Raw genomic sequence first — 19,549 nt, forward strand, 5'->3', positions numbered from 1 at the left:
GATCATTCAATAGAGCCTTATTTGGATTTACCTCTGGACTTTGACTACACCGTCCTAACCCGTCTTTAACATGGTTTCTTCAAGTATAGACCAGTACAAGCATCATTCAGTAACCTCTGACCAGCTCCCCTGTCTCTGTTACAGAAAGGTAACCCATATCTCTATGTCACAGTGGCAGTGGTGTGTTCAGGTCGCCATTTTAATTTTTTCACCACATACTGCATTTTACCTGTTGTGTCAGTCTTCAAATGGGGCTTCTCATGGCCTTCATTCAACTATTATTTCTTTTTTTCCACCACTCTTTCATGAATGCAGATAAAACGTTGTTTGATGGGATTTTACGTCTTAACCCTGCTTTGAACTTCTCCTCTACTTCCTCTCTGACCAGTCGACTGTGTTCCTCAGCCTTCGTGATGCAGTTTGTTCACTAATGTTCTTTTACAAACCCCTGAGGCCTTCCCAGAACAGCTGGATTTAAATTGGAATAAAATGACACACAGTTGGACTCTGAAAGCAACCGGTCATGCTCAATTTTACTTAGATGTATCAGAAAAATGGCGCCCGAGTAGCTTTTTAAGAAATATTGCAGATTTTATTTGTAATATATATATATATATANCCCCCAAACTGGAGCAGTGGCTCAAACAGATCCCAGGAACAACATCAGACATCTCAGTCCAGAAATGTGCAGTTCTAGGCACAGCCAAGATACTGCGCAGAACCCCCAAACACCCAGGCCTCTGGTAGAGGACCCGAGCTCAGAGGATGAAAGAGACCACCCGCAAAGGGTGAGAAGGGAATTTTTTATATTTTTTATATATACAGCCAGTCTATAACTTTTCTTCTGCTAGGAGGTCGTTCACTATTTAATGTTGGCAATCATATAAAATCCCAATAAAATGCATTTTGTGGCTGCAAGAGGACAGAAAATGAAAAATGTCTGGGTTGTGAATAGTCTTGGAAGCCACTGCATAAAAAAAATCCTCTCCTGCTGTTTTGGGTATTAGTTTTTTTTTCTTTTTTCTTCCAGATAGACATTTTAATTATTTTATCTGAAGCAAAGGAATAAACAATGTTGCCTGCTATTTCTCTCCTTTGTGTGAAATTTCCCAGTGATTCTGGCTAAGTAAAATTCATGAAGATATTGATGGCAGTGCGCTGTAGTTGAGTTTGGGGAGTAAGAACACATACTGCCTGTCGCTGCTACGGAGTCCAAAAAGAAAAAAGGAAAAAACAAACAAACATAGACTTAATGTCTTTCTAATGTTTCAAAGCAACATGAACAGGCTGATGGTTCAGCCTGTTCATGTTGCATTGCAGCCACATGTATGTTTTCTCCATGTTTATGTCAAACAAAGAGGCGTCTGTACATGTGTGAAGGAAGCTGTGATGTTTCTGAATCATTAAAAAGTGCAGAATTTCACCCGCCAATAAAGAAATTGACTGACAGACAACCAACAGCTCTGTCCTCTTCCACAGTCAACTTAACCCTCCTTTTATCTCCTTTCATCCATCACATCTGTCTTCCTGTCAGTTTTATTATCTCTCTGTCTCTGTCCTCCAACACCTCCACCTCCCACCTGCAACCTCCTCTCTTTCGCTCCCTCTCTGCCCTTTCTATCCCTCATTCCCTGCCTCCCTCCCTCCCTTTTCATCTCTCGTCCTCCTCCTGCTGTGCTGTCTCCTCTCGCTCCCATTCCCCCTCCAGCTCTCACACTCATGCAGCATCCTTCCCTCACCTCTTCTACCTTCACACTCACCTCCTCGAGCCTCCGTCTGCCCGCCGCCCTCCTCTCCATCACCTACTAACACACATCATTTGTCGCCTCTTCCTCGAGTCTCGTCTCTGCCTCCTCCTCCTACTCTTCCTCCTCCTTCTCCTCCTCCATCTCCCGCTGGTTTTCCCTCCTTCTCACAACACTCTGCACCCACTATCCACACACTCATGCTCATTGGCACCCAAGGACAGAACAGCTTCTCGTCTGAACCGGCGATGGTTTGATCCTTTTGGCCAGACTTCTTGACACTGAGCTCAGCTGAGGAAGAGGACAAGGACAGAAAGAAGGCATGGAGCACAGCCACATCTTCCCTGTGTCCCACCACAATGGAAGCACCGGGGGATGCCCTCTCGGACCCCTGCCTGTTATCTACTACAGCGTCCTGCTCTGTCTCGGCCTGCCTGGTAAGAAAGTCTGCGTTGCTGCCTGCATCGCTGCTCTCTCCCAGAGTTACGCTTTGCATTTCGATTTGTTGTGCACTTGTTTGCAGGACTGAGTAAGACTGCTGTGCACCGCTGCACACACACGCTTGTTGATTTGTCACTCTGACCTTGTGGCTTGTCACGCATGCACATGCTTTATGTGTATTTGTTTCTACTTGTGCCTGTCATTCTATCTTTAGAGACTTAAAACATCACAATAAGCACAAAATTCCACCACTACTGTCTTTTTTTTTTTTTTTTTTGAACGTCAGATGAGGTGTAAGTAGGTGCAAGCAGATGCTTGAGAAGTTGTGTGAGTAATCTTACTGGCTTGACCTCCAGGACAGGTGTGTGCTGCACGGCTTTTTCTTCAGGGAGCCGATTTGATAACACATCTGTCCTCCCCGTTGAATGATTAGTCCATTCACCATCGCTGTCAGACTCATTTACTGCCTCTGTCCCACTGCGTGATCCATGAGCAATGACTCGCTCTCACACGGGGAGGCAAAACGACGTCTGTGCATGTGCGAAACAGAGAGACAGGGACTCTGACAGAAAAAAATTAGAGGTCAGACTAAAGATTAAATTTACTGATGTCTGAATGGAGGTCAGGGTTTCGATGTCAAAAACCTACCAATACACACATCCAGTTTACTTAAAGACACCAAGACATTAGAAATTTATGATTAAACAAAACTAATTTCCTGAGTGCTTACTGATATTTATTTCTCATGCTGCTAGGAGAAACTTATGCTTATTTTATTGGGAATATATATGATCAACCAACACAAAGTGAAAATGAAAATGTTGCATGTTTTTAAGTATTTGTGTGGTGGGAATTTCTATCAAGTTACACTTACTCTAACATCAGATCAGTGCAATCAACGTGCGTGGGTAGAATGGAAAGATTATGGCAAAGCTAACCTGTCAAGACTAAATTAACAACAGAAGAGGTCTATGGTGCCTCTGGAGGAGCTGCATAGATCTACAGCACAGCAGGGAGAATTTATCAACACGACAACCATTGATTGTGCACTCTACACACCTGGCTATTATCTAAGAGCAGCAGGAAGGAAAACGTTGTTGAAGGAAAACTGTAAGAAGCCAAAGAGAAAATGTGTCAGACCCAAATAAAACTTTCTGACCTACATGCAAAACCCTCTGTGTGCCAGAAAACTCACCCAACTAATCACCTGGCATAGACCACCCCCGATATTTAAAACATGGTGGTGGGAGCATCTTGCTTTGGGGAGGCGTTACTTCAGCAGGGGCTGATTGGAGTTGATGGGAGGATGGATGTAGCTGGAGGGAAATTACAAATGCATGCCAAAGTTATGAACCAGTTATTACCAATAAACAGTTGCATGCAGTTTTAACATGCATAAAATCCCAGTGAAATTTATTGCAGTTTCTTGTTATAATAAGAGAAAAGTCAAACATTTCAAGGAGTTTGATTACTTCTGCAACTTACCCAGTATTTACAATTTTACTCAGCGAGTTTTGATGTCTCTCTCAACCAGTTGCTGCAGATTAGCAAATCTCCCTCAGATCTGATTGCTTTCCCTTGATAAAGATTGAAAATGAGATGCTATCACGAGCGTAAGCCGTTTCGGTCGGAAATAAATCTGCAATGCAAAGTCCAGCGCTTTTGTGAGCCAAGACTGCAGTTGCCCCAGAGATTTGCTGTCTTGTAAAAATAAGTCTTTCTTTCTGATCAAATCCTGCCTAATTATTTAAGTCAGGGGCCAGCAATTTGCCTCACTGTCATTTCTTTTGATTCTGCTGCCGGGTTGCCTTTAGAAATGCAACTAAGGCTGTTTATTTAATCACCTAGTAAGAGTAACCAGGGGAGAGCGAGGGAGTACAACAATAAGGTGCCTGAATTGATGGCTAAGTTAAGTGCAGCAAGCTGATATTTTGCAGCAGCGACTTGTTCAATCATTATGACACAGCTCATTCCACTCAAGCTGAATCATGAATGTTTCATGGGAGCAGTGTGCGCGAGAAGCAGCCGCATGACCTACAAACACACATGCAATAAAGCCTCTTTATTGACAGGAAACTATGATTCAGGTTTTTCATCAGCTAACTGGGGTCCCTTATGCATCCAAACACTGACTCAGAGCTGCATGTTGTGGTGCAGGCAGGGGTCACATCAGAAGTGGAGATTTGAGGTAAGAAGGCGCTGAGAGAGGGATAATGCATGTCAAGTCATGGAACAAAATAAATCAGTTCGACCAGTTCGAGGAAATCATAAAGTAGGAAATGCTGAAAATTAAAGGCCGGAAAAGGAAGGGAAGAAAAGGGCACAGAGAAGAAGAACATTGGTGTTAGAAGAGGGATCAGAGCGCTAATGGGCAGAGCGATGTAGCAGAAGTAGCACCTCAGAGCACTGAGAGCGGCTGAGATGACAGAGCTGAAACTAATTGCCGCGTTTTTAATTAATTGCTAACTTGAGCTTTCTGTTTGTGTCTCCACACCCCACACCACGCTACTGGAGACGGTGGACACATGTGCAGGCAGGGCGAGCAGCGTAGCGAAGCTGTCGCTAACAGGTTGCGATTGTAGATGTGAGGGCCTGCTCCTTGGATTGTACGCCGTGTCTTAAAGCGCCGGGTACGCCGTGCGCAGGAGGAAACCATTAGCTGATGAGCAACTCTACGGGACACGGAAAGAGTGTGATGAAGTTCCAGTCTCTCTTTGTGGTTCGACATTTCTGCACACAGTGTGCTTCTGGAAATTTTATCGCCAAACTCGTTTAAAAAAGGGAAATAAATAAATGAAGAATGTGCCAGGCAGTTTCAGCAATAATAACTCCCTCAACATTTATTAACACCCCTGGTAGAGATGAGTGATGTACAAAATACATTGATCTTTTTTTTTTTTTTTTGTCAAAGTGGCACAATGAAAAATGTAACTGAAACTTTTTGTAATTTATAATGTTACTTTTTATGGGAATTCTAACATTTTCAGCTGTAAAGTTATTTTAGGAGCTAAATTATGAAGACAATGTAAGAGCAGCATTCAAAATATATTTTTAGCTCTTTTGCTCTCATTCTTTGTAGAAGTAGCAGAGGGACTGTCACACCATGTGTGAGAGGCTAACATTTTCTTTTTAAAAGACACTAAAAATGTTTTAGCTTTCCTTTACCATCTTACGTTAGCGCTGTTAGCATCGCTAAACAGCAGGCTCCACATCTAGTCCTTTACCTGAACACTAAGATGTTCAAATGGTTGAAAAGCTAATTAAACTGCTACTTCTCTGCCTTCCTATTACTGGATATCCTTTGAGACGTGCAAACTGTCCACAGATGGTTGAAATTTCATATTCAAGCATATCAGATGTGCGCATTTGTTGTGCAAAACTCCAGATTTGCATCAAGAAGATTCAGTTTCCTTTTGAATAGCTTGTTACATCTTTTGACTTTGTCTGACTTCATTTGAAACACCGTAATGATAATTAAGCCAGTCGTGACATGCGGTAGTGCGTTCTGTCTGTGTCAGAATGGACCCAGACCAGGTTCAAATATTAGTTGAGACGTTGCTGCACTGACTAATTAAGATACAGGCTAAGCAACACTTGCTGTTTGTCTCCCTGCATTACAGGGTGAGACATCAGGAAATAAATAAATATCCTTAACCCTAGACTAGATTTGCTTCCCCCGGTGTAACATCCAGCCACTGAAATCTGAATATAAGGTGGTAAATGATGGACAGACAATGTTTTAGTGCCTTTTTTTCGATAACTTAAAAGTCTTAAATTTGACTGTTATACTATTACAAAAACTATCTTTTTGTAAAACTGACAATGTTGATGCCTAATCATTCGATGTGTAATTTAGGGAGCAAACATAAAACTGTGATACTAGGTAAAATAATTTCTGGAAGAGTGCGGGTAAGAGTCATAAAAGGGTGAAGGGAAAGGTTTAAAAGGTGCACGGGTGCTCTGGTGTGGAGGGAGATCATTTCAGTGACACGTGGGTGCTTTGCCTGCTTAACCCCCTCTTCTCTTTAAAGAAAAAGGTTAAATGACTTGAGAAAATACAGCCGCACGTAGTGGAGGTGTTAAACCTGGATGAGCGACAGACTAATATAAAAAAGGAAATCGGTTTCTGAGAGATGTGCTCCGTCCTTCTAAATCTGAGTTCTTTCATTTCTTTCAAATTACACACTTGATGCTCATTATTCTGTTTCCAGTGTCCTGCTGCTGAGGTGGTTTCGCACTGCAGCCTAACGATTTCACACCTTTAAACAAGTCTGACGTCGCTGAAACATTCAGGCAATCAAATTGCGTCTCTCCTTTTCTTCTCCCATGCAGTCATGCCCGATTTGTTTCTCTTTACAGATGCAGGTGTCTCCCCAATTTAAAGGATCAGACTGTGAAATATAGTTAAAACAACCAGCCCTGCTAAAGTGAACATTTCTCCAACTAATTGCACAAAAAGTGATCCGACCCTGCACAGTTGTCACGGCTCTGGTGACTCCTCCAGAGGCTGACTGGTGTCTGAGCAATCTGGACAACATCTCCTCCCACGCCCACTTATCCGCCCGCTCAAGGGGAAAAGGTCGGGAGTCGTCAGCGCCAACAACCGCTTCTTCTTCCGCGCCGCGGTGCGGGCCAAGTGTCAGCCGCTACTTAATGAAGAGATGAGCTCCATCGATTTTCAGTTTGAACTATCGATCCATCAATCTGCACCCGTGACGGGGCATCTGGAGCGGGATGGTGTCTTGTTAATAGATGCTATCACTCTCGAAGCAGGGTTTGAAATTGGTTGAGATAAGTCGAGATAAAAAGGGGGAGCAATAACAGATTGAGCGTTGCAAATGAATAAATTAGGTAGGCTGAGATTGGAAACAGAGGTTTGTTCTAGAAAAGGAAAAAAAAAAAACCGACGAGGGAGGTGTTGTTTGAGGCAATAAATCAGAGATCTGCTGTGACAGATCCGACTTTGTTTGGCCAGCTGACACAGAAAACTCTGTCACAGCTGCTGGAAATGCACCAAGCTAAACCTCTGTATTTGTTTGTTGGTTTTCACAGCAGTAGCAATGCGAGGATGATAACAGAGATCTGGAGCTTATTAAGCCATTCGCTTTCCTCTTTTCAGTCAATCTATGTTTATTTCATTTTGGTTTTACCTCGACTCTCTGCTTTATCTGCATTGCTTCACCTGTAATTTATTTTTTGTTTGGATGAAATTATTGAAAAATTGAGCTAACCTTTGATTTAGAGCCCATAAAAATCACTAAGCTGGCACTTCTCATGCATATCAAATAGGTAGTTTTAACAATACTTATAGTGTTGGTTCTGATTTGATCTTTTGTGTTGCAGTATTGTACAAAGACCTCATGTCAATACTTATTTTGTTTGAATATTTTCATTTCTTTTGCTTTAACTCTTTTTTTCCCCCTCGTTGGAGCATTAATATCACATCCCGTAGTATTATTTACAACCTGTTTCTTTAGAGACATTTCTCTAAATGTCTCTGAATTATCTGTATTCCTCTCCAGCCACTTTCTCCTCTGACTGTCGTTTGCAGTTTTTGCACTCCCTTGATTTGTTGATTCAGCATTGGATCATTCGTTAATGTCTCAGTCAAGGTCTGCTGTTTTCAGGATTTTTAAACAGTTCCTGCAAGCACTTTTTGTTTCCAAGTCTTAAGCATCCCCTTGATCCAGAAGTGTGACTGCTCTTAAACGAATAGCTGCTGAGGTGAGCAGGCAGAATACTGCATCAGTAGTTTGATGCAGCAGCTTCTTTTTTCCCCTCCCAATCTGTAAAATATTCTTCAATTTCCTGCTTCGACACAAATCTCTGCTCCCTTTTTTTTTGTGCTACCCCCGTCACCACTCAGCCCACATGTTAAACTTATCTTCAGATTAAAACATTCTGCACTGATATCGCTCCATTTGCATGCGATGAAAGCATATAAATCAGAGTTTAAACTCTGAATGAAAGCTTTTCAGTGGGTTTGCACTGAGGACGTGCCCCTGCTTTTGCTCTGAGGATTTAATAGATCGCCCCGCTTTATGTCCGCTCTGACACTTAAGAGAAGACAAAAGGGAAACGGTTGTCATCAGGAACAAAGTGCCTGTGACCTTTGAAGCCAGCTTTGATATTCACCTCCTCTCTGTCTTTCGCCTCCCTTCTCCCCCCCCCCGACAGTTCTCTTCTGCACCTCTTTTTGTCTTCTTTAGTACTTATAATCCTACCTCTCATTCCCTCTTATTCACCTGTTCTCTCCTTAATTCTGCGACCTTCATCAGAACAAGGTTTTCTTCTCTTCCTCTTTTGCCCTTCTTTGCTCTTCGTGGCATCCAGTCATGCTGCCAAGCTGCAAATTGCTCCAAATAATTTCCAAATGATTTCTTTCTTCTTTTCTGTGTTTGATACGAGAGCCAAGAGCAACCCTCAGTCACTCATGTTTCTGACTTTGGTTTTTCTGGATTGAACGGTGCAGGGTCATATGTCGACAGCCCGCCTCTAATGGCGGGATGAGTCAGCCTCGTTACACGCATCAGGAAGCACGCTGTGTCTTCTCCCTTCCTGCTACACAACGTCAATGGCCATGGATGTCCTTATAATGTAGAGCAGCAGGGGGAGAGGAGACACAAACACCCACCTTGACAAATGCACAATCAAAAGCAAAATGAGGTCTGATAAAGCCCGTGTTTTATTTTTCCTCTCAGCTGGAGATGCTTTGTTTTTGCTTTTTTTGTGTTTGTTTGTTTTTTTTAACTAAACAAAGAAGGTGAAACTTTGGATTCATCAATCTGTGAGAATGATTTGTGTGTAGCGCCTCGGCTTTCCCCGCTGAGACAAACCTGGCCTCTGCGCCAACATCCCTGCTAAATGCCAAGCAGATCCACAAAGACAACGTAAAAAAAAAAAAAAAAAAGCAGGAATCAATTGAAATGGATGGGCAACCCCGTTGCAGGGCGGCTGCAGCTAAATGGAAAATGTCAAGCTCGCAAGAGATCCCTTTTGTTCATCTGGAGAGGGCCCCTGCTGCAGCCCAAACAGAATAACGTGCAGGCAGGGACAGTAAATATCTCACATTTCCCCATTTTATGTCACTTCAACTGCAAGTGCTCTGATAGATGGAGATACTACAGAGAGAGAGAGGATTTGAAATGTACGGTGCACAAACCCGAAGTAGCACAAAATTGTCCAGTTTCATAAATAAAAATCTGGAAGGTGTGAGGTGTATTTGGTATTCATCCCTTCAGAGTCGATACTTTATTGAACCAGCTTTTGCTGCAATGACAGCAACAAATCTGGAGCAAACATGTCAAGCTCTGTCAGATTGGATGGAGATGGAGATTGCCCGTGGGCATCTGTTTAATTGGATTTTTTTTTTTTTTTCTGGGCTTTCACTTTTTAATGGGTGAACATTCTTCGACCCACATCGTCATATTGTAACACGGCTGTATGTTCAGGGTCTTTGTCCTGCTGAAACTTAAACCTCTGCAAACTCAAGGCTTTACTGAGTAAAAGGTTTTCTTCCAGGATTGCTACCTCCATTTATTTAATATTACCCCTGACCACTGACTGCCACCATGTTTCACTGAGATGGTTTGTTCAGTGAATACACAGCACTTTGTTTACAGGTTGCATACGACCAGAGCACCTTTTGCCACATGTTTGCAGCATCCTCTTTGTGACTTGTGGCAAACTGAAATGCAACATCTTACAGCTTTCTTTTTGGCATTCCTCTCTACAGGCCAGATTTGTGGAGTGCACACCTAGTTTTCCTGTCAGTATTTTCTCCCAAATGACCTGTGGCACTTTTAGCAGCTGTTCTGATTGATGCTTTGTTCACCCAGTCTGTAGGTTTGGGTGGATGCTTATGTGGGCTTGCAGTTGTTATTCTCTTTCTGCTTTCAGACAATGGACTAACGAAAGTTTGGGTTATTGTTTTATAACGTATCTATGGTCTCCCCAACTTTCTCCTTTGTCTATCTGTTGTGTCTATTGATCTCAATGCTGTTTGTTCATTAATGTTCTCAAACAAACCCCTGAAGTCTTCCCAGAACTGTTGGATTTCCACCGAGACTAACGAACACACACGTGGGCCCTATCTACTTAGAAGTGTGGCTTCTGAAGAATCTTATGCGACGGATGTCAGAAAAAAGGGGTGTGAATACAAATACAAAGTAATAATTTTATCATGTCTAAAAACTAATAAAAACATGCATCATTTTACTTCCACAATTATGTTCTGCTTTGTGTTGGTTTGTCACATTGAGGTGTGTGGATGTGACAAGAGCTGTTCAAAGCTGTTTAATACAAAATTAATACAAAATTACATGGATAAAAGAGTCATCCTATTAGCTTTGAGGATATTGGATTGAGTTTTTGTTACATAACAACCAACAATGACTCTTTACATAAAATCAAATATGTTGATGAGACACTAAAAAAAATCCCTAATGATCCATCATATAGTGTATTGAGTCATTTGTTGCATCAGAACAACCATTTTATTTGATTAGTCAACCAAAGGACTTGACACTATTATCAAATCTGATAGGAAGGAAGTAATCAATGAAATTATGATTAACCTTTTTTTTTCTTCTTGTTGTTGCTTTGCCATCCCTGTGGCAAAGTGCTGTCAAAGTACCAAAGGATGATACCATTTTGAATGCAGAAAACTGTGAAAAAGGTTTAAATCACACCTAATTTATTCATGTTTTGATGCCGAGGGAGCCGGTTGATGTATAATCTTGTAAAACGGTCTTAACCAGAAAGAAGATATGTAAAATTTGTTCTGCAAAAGAAAAGTGAACAGACACAGCCCATGAGAAAAAGAGTTCCACCTTCTGAATTTCATTTTTTTCTTCTCTCTTGTGTCGAAACTTGACAAAAATCCAGCAAATACCTGAAGCATGACTTAAAGGAGATATGACTTTCTGAAGTTTTAACATTTCTTCTTTTGTTCTTCACATGTCCTTTATCTTTAATTGTGCAGCCACTGCCAAATAAGTTATGACCAAGGACGAGCATTGGACATAACATCAGAATAAAAGCTGCCAACAAAAACTTAATTCAGTATTTTTGTGAAAGAATTATGCGTGAAATAGACCTAATTACTTTCCAAATCAAATGTGGAGTGCAGTCATGTTATATCTGTTAGAAACCACAAAAACATAACCAAAATACTTATTTTTAATAGAATACAGCAACATTTTATGAAAAAAAATATTCAAATCTTCCAGAAAACTCAGTGCTAAAGATGATTTTCCATATCCTTTTCTTGATATTAACCAAGCTGGAGAGTGCAGCATTCGGTAGCCCTTTATGTATTGGTGTGCTAAATCTTCCAAACAGCTTCGGCATGTCATTTATGGTTATTGATAGATCAGACCCTAATGAATTGGCTCGTCTCTGACGATCTGTTTGTGTGCACATGTTCAGAGTCCAGCACTTGCTGATGTGTGCGCACTCTGCTGCACAACCTCCCAGCCTTGCAAGCACATCTTTAATCATTATCCAGAGCCATCTTTGTAATTTGTAATCACTGGATAGTGGCTGAGGCTGTGAAGTGTGATCTCCCAGACTCCAAGCTGCCATATTTAATCCAATCCCAGATGCATTATTGCAGACAGGGACACGATCACACAAGCTTGCATGTACAGTGATGGCTGCTAAGTGGATTAATGTCTCTGAAGCTGCAGTAGGATGTCAGAAGTGTCTCTGTTTGAGGTAACTCACTGGACATGACTTGACACGGTGCCAACAGGTTGCATTGAAATATTCGTCTTATTCACTGAAAAGAGGACAGGTACAGTACTTACAGTGTTTTTGTTAGCTGGGCAACTGAAGCACAAGTTATCATTTTAAAGTATTTATTAATTTGTTTGTAAATGTTTGTGAAGAAAAAAAAATCCAAAAATTGTAATATTTTGAAATTCTTTATACATCCCACAAAATGGTTATACCCTTTCACAGTGAATTGCACTTAAATAAGAGCCAATACGCCATTTATATCGCAATGAAATTACTAGGCTACCCTCAGTTGTTATGAAAGTGCTGAATCAAAAATGACTTAAAAGAAATTTGACTGTCCATCATACCCACGTCTAATGCCTTAAAATTGTAGTGACTTCATAATTTCTGACATCGGTACATTCGTACATGTATATCTTGTTTCAAAAGGTTGATAATCTCAAAACTCAGCCCAGTACTTGAGTCTGTTTATTGCTTTGTTTTGGGTCATCTTTATGCCGTTGAGTCAAGCGCTACTTGGCTTTCATTTTTCACAAATGTCCTCACATTTTCATTTACACAGACGTAGAGGCTTCTTACAGCCAGCTTTGAAGGTAAACTCACGCATACTGCCCGCCCTGGGCATGTTGGCAGTTGTTTTTAATGCCCTCCATTTTTTCAAATTGTTTTGAGACCTATTTAAGTCCCTTATCTAATAATAGACAATTAAACTGCTACAATTTTCTTTCTTATGGCTTCAAACAGCTCTACAGCTGTCACAATGGTGTTCGTTTTCGCTTCAACAGTCAGGATTACGCTGACTGTCGAAGCAAAATATTTAAGTATAAGAATAAGTGGCTTTCAAAATACTTAGTAAAGGTCCTCTAATGACATTCACCTAATATAACACCTGTGTGGGATTTAACCATTTTAAGTGTGAATAAATGTGGAGGTGTTCCTCTTATCAATTGTATTTTTCATCCTATTTTATGAAAAATGTAAGGCTTTCCGAGTGTTTTCTGATTTTTTTTTTTTTTTCAAAAACCCTTAATTTACCAACACCATCTGACCTACGAATGCAAGGTAGATGCAAATTGGCCAAAGATCTTTGTCAACATCAGTGAAAATGTTTAACGATTATTTCTGGGTGAAACCATCGATCCGAAGGTGAGGCAGACTGGGGGAGGTGGCTTGACTTTGAGCTTCATTTCAGAAGCTAAATCACAGGCGAATGGACGGCAGACAGTACTGCCAAGACTGTGAGGCTGCATGTTGCCCTTGTCACTGTGTTGTGACTTTACTCCTGATTGGAGATAACAATCTGGCCAAAGGGAGATGCAGTTGCTCCTGGAATTACCCAGCAGGTGTCAATGAAGCGAAGAATCAGATAGGAGGAACCAAGACAGACAGGGTTGGCACACTTTAAGCTTGGCAGAATATTTTTTTTCATCTTGTTCATATTAAAATTGCTCGCATGCTTTTGTTCTGTGCAACTTGTGTCAGTGTCTGCAGCATTTCTGTCGCCGTTAGCTGCTCCTGCATTTCTGTGTTGTTTATTGCTGGCTGTTTGCAATCACCAGAGTCCACTAACAATCAATCTCTCTGTTTCCCTCCCTGCCCTAACCTATACCCATTTCTTTTCCACCTTCACCACCATTTTCCCAATTCCTTCAATCACCCTCTTGCTCACCACTCCCAGCTAACATCCTGACTGTGGTTATCCTGTCCCAGCTGGTGCTGCGTCGTCAGAAGTCCTCCTACAACTATCTCCTGGCTCTGGCTGCTGCTGACATCCTTGTTCTGCTCCTCATTGTGTTTGTTGACTTCATCCTGGAGGATTTCATCTTGGCTTCCTTCCTCCCTCCATCCATAAACAACGCAGTGCAGGTTCTGGAGTTCTCTTCAATCCACACCTCCATCTGGATAACAGTGCCTCTCACCATCGACCGCTACATTGCTGTTTGCCACCCACTTCGCTACCACACGGTGTCCTACCCCGCTCGAACACGCAAGGTGATATTTGCGGTGTACGTCGGCTGTTTGCTATCTGCCGCACCCTACTACTGGTGGCCTGAGTTCTGGCACAGTCTACCCGGGGTGGGCAAAAGCGATGAAGGAGGAGGAGGTGGAGGAGAAAGCAGCAGAAGAACAGTGGCCGAGCACGTCCTAGTTTGGGCTCACTGCGCCACCGTCTACCTCCTTCCCTGCACCGTCTTCTTCTCCCTCAACACCGGCATCGTGCGGAAGCTGCGAAAGCGCCGCAACTGCTTCAGGTTGCGTGGCTATTCCACCGGCAAGACCACCGCCATTCTCCTCGCCATCACCTCTGTTTTTGCAGTTCTGTGGGCTCCGCGCACCGTCTTGATCCTCTACCACTTCTACTCTCCGCCACCCACCTCACAAAGCGCCGGCCGCCTGCTCCACGTGCTCACCGACGTGGCGAACATGCTTGCGTTGCTCAACACTGGCGTCAACTTCTTCCTCTACTGCTTCATCAGCAAGCGTTTCCGGGCCATGGCGACCAACATGCTCCGAGCCCTCATCCACTGCCGGAAGCAGCCGAAGCCATTTTACGCCAGTCACAACTTCTCCATCACAAGCAGCCCTTGGATTTCGCCGGCCAACTCTCACTGCATCAAGATGTTGGTGTACCAGTACGACAAAAATGGAAAGCCCATCTGCATCTCCTCTTGAGTCCACACCTACCAGCAGTGGTCCCTTGAATCTTTCAGGCAAACTGTGGCCACATGGGACTCATTGAGGTCACACAAGTTTATCCTGTTAGCGATAATAAAATAGATGGCTCAACAGGTGCAATGCACACATCAGATGCATGGTGCAAAATTTCAAAGCCTCTTGTGATCAACAAAGTTATCATAAAGCAGCAAACAGCATCAGTCAGATGCTGTTTGGTCCCTTCGTGCAAAAAACACATCTGCTGAGGATTAAACTTTAGGACAGATGAAAGCATATCACCACCATCGACCCGTGAAAATGAGCCGCCATTTGCAAAACATAAAATAACAAAACAAGATGACGATGAGTCCTTGGTGAATCATCAAATATGTTTTGGTCATGGATGGTCCTTCGTGTTCATGGCAGAAAATGAGGAAGAGCTTTTAACAGATGAGTCTTTTATCTGTTGGGGAAATTGTTGCCGGTCTGACCCCTGCACATCTCACCTGTGGGGGTGATTCACTCAGGCACAACGCAGACAGACTGCCCACTGCCCACGGTCGTGACTGTCTCTGTCCAGAAATGTAAAACAGCTCTGTCATTTCCATTTTAATATGCAGAGGAGTCTCAAATGCATTTTAAACAGGGCTCTTACGAAATGAACAACACGTTCTGACTCTTCTCCTGACTGTGCTGTGCTCATAGTTCGCCTACACGTCAACGCTCACGTCAGAACTCAACCCTGACCATCACTGGACGAAGGAGTTTTCATTCCTCTGTTTGTTGGTGAAATATTTACTCATGGTAGAGATGACTGTTACTGTAGCTTTGCAAAAACACAAGAAAAGAAATGTGACTTGGTGTCAGTGTAGCACTGAGGTATTTTTAAACTAGTTATCACCTTTTCCATTATTAGAATGAGGAAATTTCTGCAACCAGGAGATAGTCCTCTATTAACTATTAATGGTCCTTGATGACTTACTGTTAGCCATCATCCAGATGCATTTAATGAAAGCAAATTAAGATGTCTTTAACCCTTTATCTTTCCAGGAGACCAAGACAGAGAGAGGTAGAGAGGACTAGATATTCTGCTCTCCCTTCCTGTTGGTTTGTTTTCCCCCATCTAAAGCTGTCTGTCCCGTTATGCCACGCTGAATCCGGTCTCAGGGCCAAAGTGACGCATTTGAGGTCTCGTCATTCTGCTACTTGCTCTACACATTTTACAGCAAACCATAACCACATTAACTGCATGCCATTGTTGGTTTGTTGAAAGAACACATTTAAATAAAGACATTCCCATTTCTTTTCTTTTTTTCTTTTTTTTGCTGTATGGCCCAAAGACAGCAGACTGAGATCAGTGCACGTTCATCCTTTAACCCTCCATTGCACATTATTAGGGATCATCTATCTAATGAAGCTCTGCTGAAAGGCAGAGTTCTACTAAAACATGTCTAAAGGGATCAGACACATTAAGCTTTTTCTGAGCCTGTAGCTGATCTGAGCATATTTAGGAGACAAATAAACTCCTATTTAGCGCTTCGATGTCTGAGACACTTCAAGAAGCGTTACTTCGTTTTTGTTTGTACTCTTTAAACAAGACCTTCTAAAGGGTTCCTACATATTTCTCCACTCATAAGTATAGATACAAGAGTTATCTAAAAATGGAAGATAGAGCAACGGATGGATGGATAGATGGATGGATGGATGGATGGATGGATGGATGGATGGATGGATGGATGGACGGACGGACGGATGGAATTTGTAGGCCACTGAATCGAGATTGAAGTCTTAAAATTGAAACAAATGTTCAGACTATTTTCTCTTTTTTTCCTTTTTTTTTAAATGAAAATCAAATTCCCTACACTTCTGCAGATATTTGAAAGCTAGAATCCTGTGTGTAGGAGAGATGGGATGGAGTGGAAAAAAGTAATCTTTTACCAGGTCAGCTTCACTGCCGGAGTAAATGATTGTGGCAAATGATTAATTTTGACTTTCAAATCGAGTAACATAACGATGAATAAAATATGACCGTTTGCATAGTAACTACCGTAGTATGAAGATTTTTAACAGTTGGAAATGCTTTGTTTGATCAACAGTATATACACGAGCAAAAACTAAATAATATAATTTTTTATGTATTTATTTATTTATGAAAAACTTTACACCCTTATCTTGATCCCTGCTGTATAGACTTTGAAAAAAATACCAGTGTTACTTTACATTTTATTCAAAATAGCATGTAAAAATAATGAATACACTTTTTAGTAAACAATAGAAAAAATTACGGAATATAATTACTGATGTTATTTTGACAATCTTTCTTTAGTATTGTGCTCCAATGCCTTCTTCCCATCCAAAATGGTAATGTCACTACTGGACAGTAATTCTTTGAATTTAAAAGATTACTTTAGACCTAAATCAGTCACGGTAATTTTTTTTTTTTAAATTTTACTATTATCTTGCATTTGTTTCAATTCAAGTACCATAATGATTGCCAGTAGAGGTTGGACTGCACTATGTTTATAAAAGATTTAAGAGAAACACATGATGATACCTTTGTCTGTGATTGAAAGTCTGATTTTCTGAGCTAAAAATCAGCTGTGTTGGTTAAATTACAACTTCTCTTTGTCACAAGCCCAAAACTCAACATGCAATATGGCTCCTCCATGTACAAAATAATAAAAAAGCTGCTGGATTTAAGATTTTTTTTTTGCCGTCCTACTTAGCGGTGTACATAGTATTATAGCGTAACCTGTGGGAACAATCAGATCTCAGGTTTGGATTTAGTTTCAATACATCTGTGTCCAAAATACTGACTTAACTATGTTGGCTCAGCTGCCTGAGAAAATGTTAACATCCAAAAGATGTACTAAATTATATTTTACAATGTTGCAAGCTAAGCGCTAAGTTTATGTATGAAATAGGAGAAATGTAAGTCTTCTCTGTAAGTCTTCTCACACAATTAATGTAACCAAACTGAAGTGCTACAAACAAAATTACCAGCAATCAAAACAGATAGCAATCACGCCGACATTAGCTTAGCAGCCTAATGGTGCTGCACAAAAACAGAAGAGATTCGTTCCAAACAAATGATAAAGCTATGCTCCTGATGCATCGTCAGGACAGTATCATAGCTTAAACTTTTAATATTGGAGAAAAATATATATATAAAAAAAAAACCCTGGAGAAACAGCAGTTAGGACAAATATTGGTTACTGTACAGAAAAAATCTACTAGAGACCTGAGAATCAATGGTGAGTAATTGAAGTTTGCACAATCACAGGGCTGATGTCGACCATATAATACCAATGAAGTTTTGGTATTATCTGCACTTTATAGTTAGTTAATTGTCAAGCTTAAAGAAAGCATTAAGTTAATCTCATTAACACACACTTGAACGGGACTAACAGTATTAGCAAATGTCTAATCTTAAACGTCTGAGGTCGTCAAATGTTCCTGACAGGAACGTTCCTAATCACCTCTGTTAGTGAAATGCAGAGAAATACATTCTTATTGAAATGTTTATAATTAAACTGATCCGAGAATTAGGATTTGTAAGGCTTTACTACAGTATTTAAGCATATTCCTTTTAATGAGAATATAGTCTCTATACATCAAAATAAAAAATAAGGACATTTTCACATATTAAATTTAAAAAAGGAGAAACAAGAATTTGTATATCAATCTAACATAAGATAAAACATCTTAAATGATTAATATATATATAGACTGAAGTAATTAGTCAAGAGGTCCATGATAATAGGTATAGATGTAGAACAGGTTGCCAACATTGTGTCTAAAGATATTTTTGCATTGAAACTGATTTGAAAATCCTTCCTTAGCAGTTTTACTGCAAAGGCTATTAAAAAATGAAAGTTGTTATTACAGAGGAAATATTTATATTCACCTTTAGATTGAAATGAGACGTAGTTAGCAACTATTCCCTTGCAGGAACCGATTTTCTTATTTACCTAATTTTGAAAAACCTCCAATATCCCGCTTTCTGCTGCTCACAAGCCTAAAACGGGCTTGTCTTCTGCAAATTTCCCACTTTTTTGTGCTTCACTAATTGATTTTCTCCACAACTGCGAACTGAATGAATGATTGGCGATTGCCATCTGTTTCTCACCTCCTCCATCTCATTCCTCTTTTTCCTGCACGTTACGCCTTAAAGCCCTCGCTCAAAGTTAATTTCTCAAGTGTCCTCTTTTACTCCTTCACTGATTACCTCGGAGTCTTTCATGCTATGGGCGCACTAATGATTTTACTCCATGTTTTGTCATCAGAAAATTGATGCCCGTTATTGAAGACCATGAGGGGAAGCCAGTGGATGTTGTGCATTATTTAATGGAGATGAATGACCAGCGGGTCAATAACCAATAATCACTCAGTGAGCTCCTTAACTACCCCCCACTCTTCCCCGGCACTGAATGTAATGGAGCTAAAATATGTGCTTTATTTTAATCAATACTGCTAAATGAGCAGGTTGCGGTCATTAGGAAGGTAAAATTGCGGAAACATTGTTTCTGCCTCGGCCCTGAGGAGCTGGTGCCAGATCGGCGTTGCGCTGACATTCATTTCCGCGTCCAGCTTTTCTCTCATGTTAATGTGACATTTGTGAGGGACTCGCACCTTAATGCCATGCTGGAGGCAGACATGCTGGGAAACCAAAACAGTGGTTAAGTGTAACATCCAGCAGTCATCTCCACTCTGCAAGGCGAGGTCTCTCATAGAGGATGGGAACAAGTGTGGGAGGGGAGGTCATTGCCAAGAAATATTTCCCAGTATGAGGGGAAAAAAACAGGGGCTTTATATTTTCTGGAGCCTGATATTAAGAAGATAACCAAGCATAGATCAATGAGAGGGGTAAATTGTATTTTCTCTCCTACACATCCTCAGTTTCCTCTCTTTCTCTCTCTTCTAGCTCAGCTCCTCAGAGTGAGTGACTGTGTGCGTGGGTGAACAAG

At 41.2% G+C, this 19,549-nt stretch overlaps 1 protein-coding gene across 1 annotated transcript; it reads left to right on the plus strand.

Annotated features, from left to right (window-relative positions):
* Nucleotides 1–1,646: 1,646 nt before the first annotated feature.
* Nucleotides 1,647–18,157, plus strand: LOC103141600 (probable G-protein coupled receptor 139). Its single transcript, XM_007557313.2, has 2 exons — nt 1,647–2,182; nt 13,606–18,157. Exons 1-2 carry the CDS (start codon nt 2,068–2,070, stop codon nt 14,598–14,600), a joined length of 1,110 nt encoding a protein of 369 aa, XP_007557375.1. The 5' UTR covers nt 1,647–2,067; the 3' UTR covers nt 14,601–18,157.
* Nucleotides 18,158–19,549: the final 1,392 nt, after the last annotated feature.

This window comes from Poecilia formosa, unplaced genomic scaffold (assembly GCF_000485575.1).
Source record: "Poecilia formosa unplaced genomic scaffold, Poecilia_formosa-5.1.2 Scaffold88, whole genome shotgun sequence".
Classification (NCBI taxonomy): Eukaryota; Metazoa; Chordata; class Actinopteri; order Cyprinodontiformes; family Poeciliidae; genus Poecilia; species Poecilia formosa.

Coding starts and splice junctions, on each gene's coding strand:
- LOC103141600 (XM_007557313.2), top strand. CDS start 2,068: ATGGAGCACAGCCACATCTTCCCTGTGTCCCACCACAATGGAAGCACC. Junction 2,183..13,605: donor GCTCTGTCTCGGCCTGCCTG/GTAAGAAAGTCT, acceptor CACCACTCCCAG/CTAACATCCTGACTGTGGTT.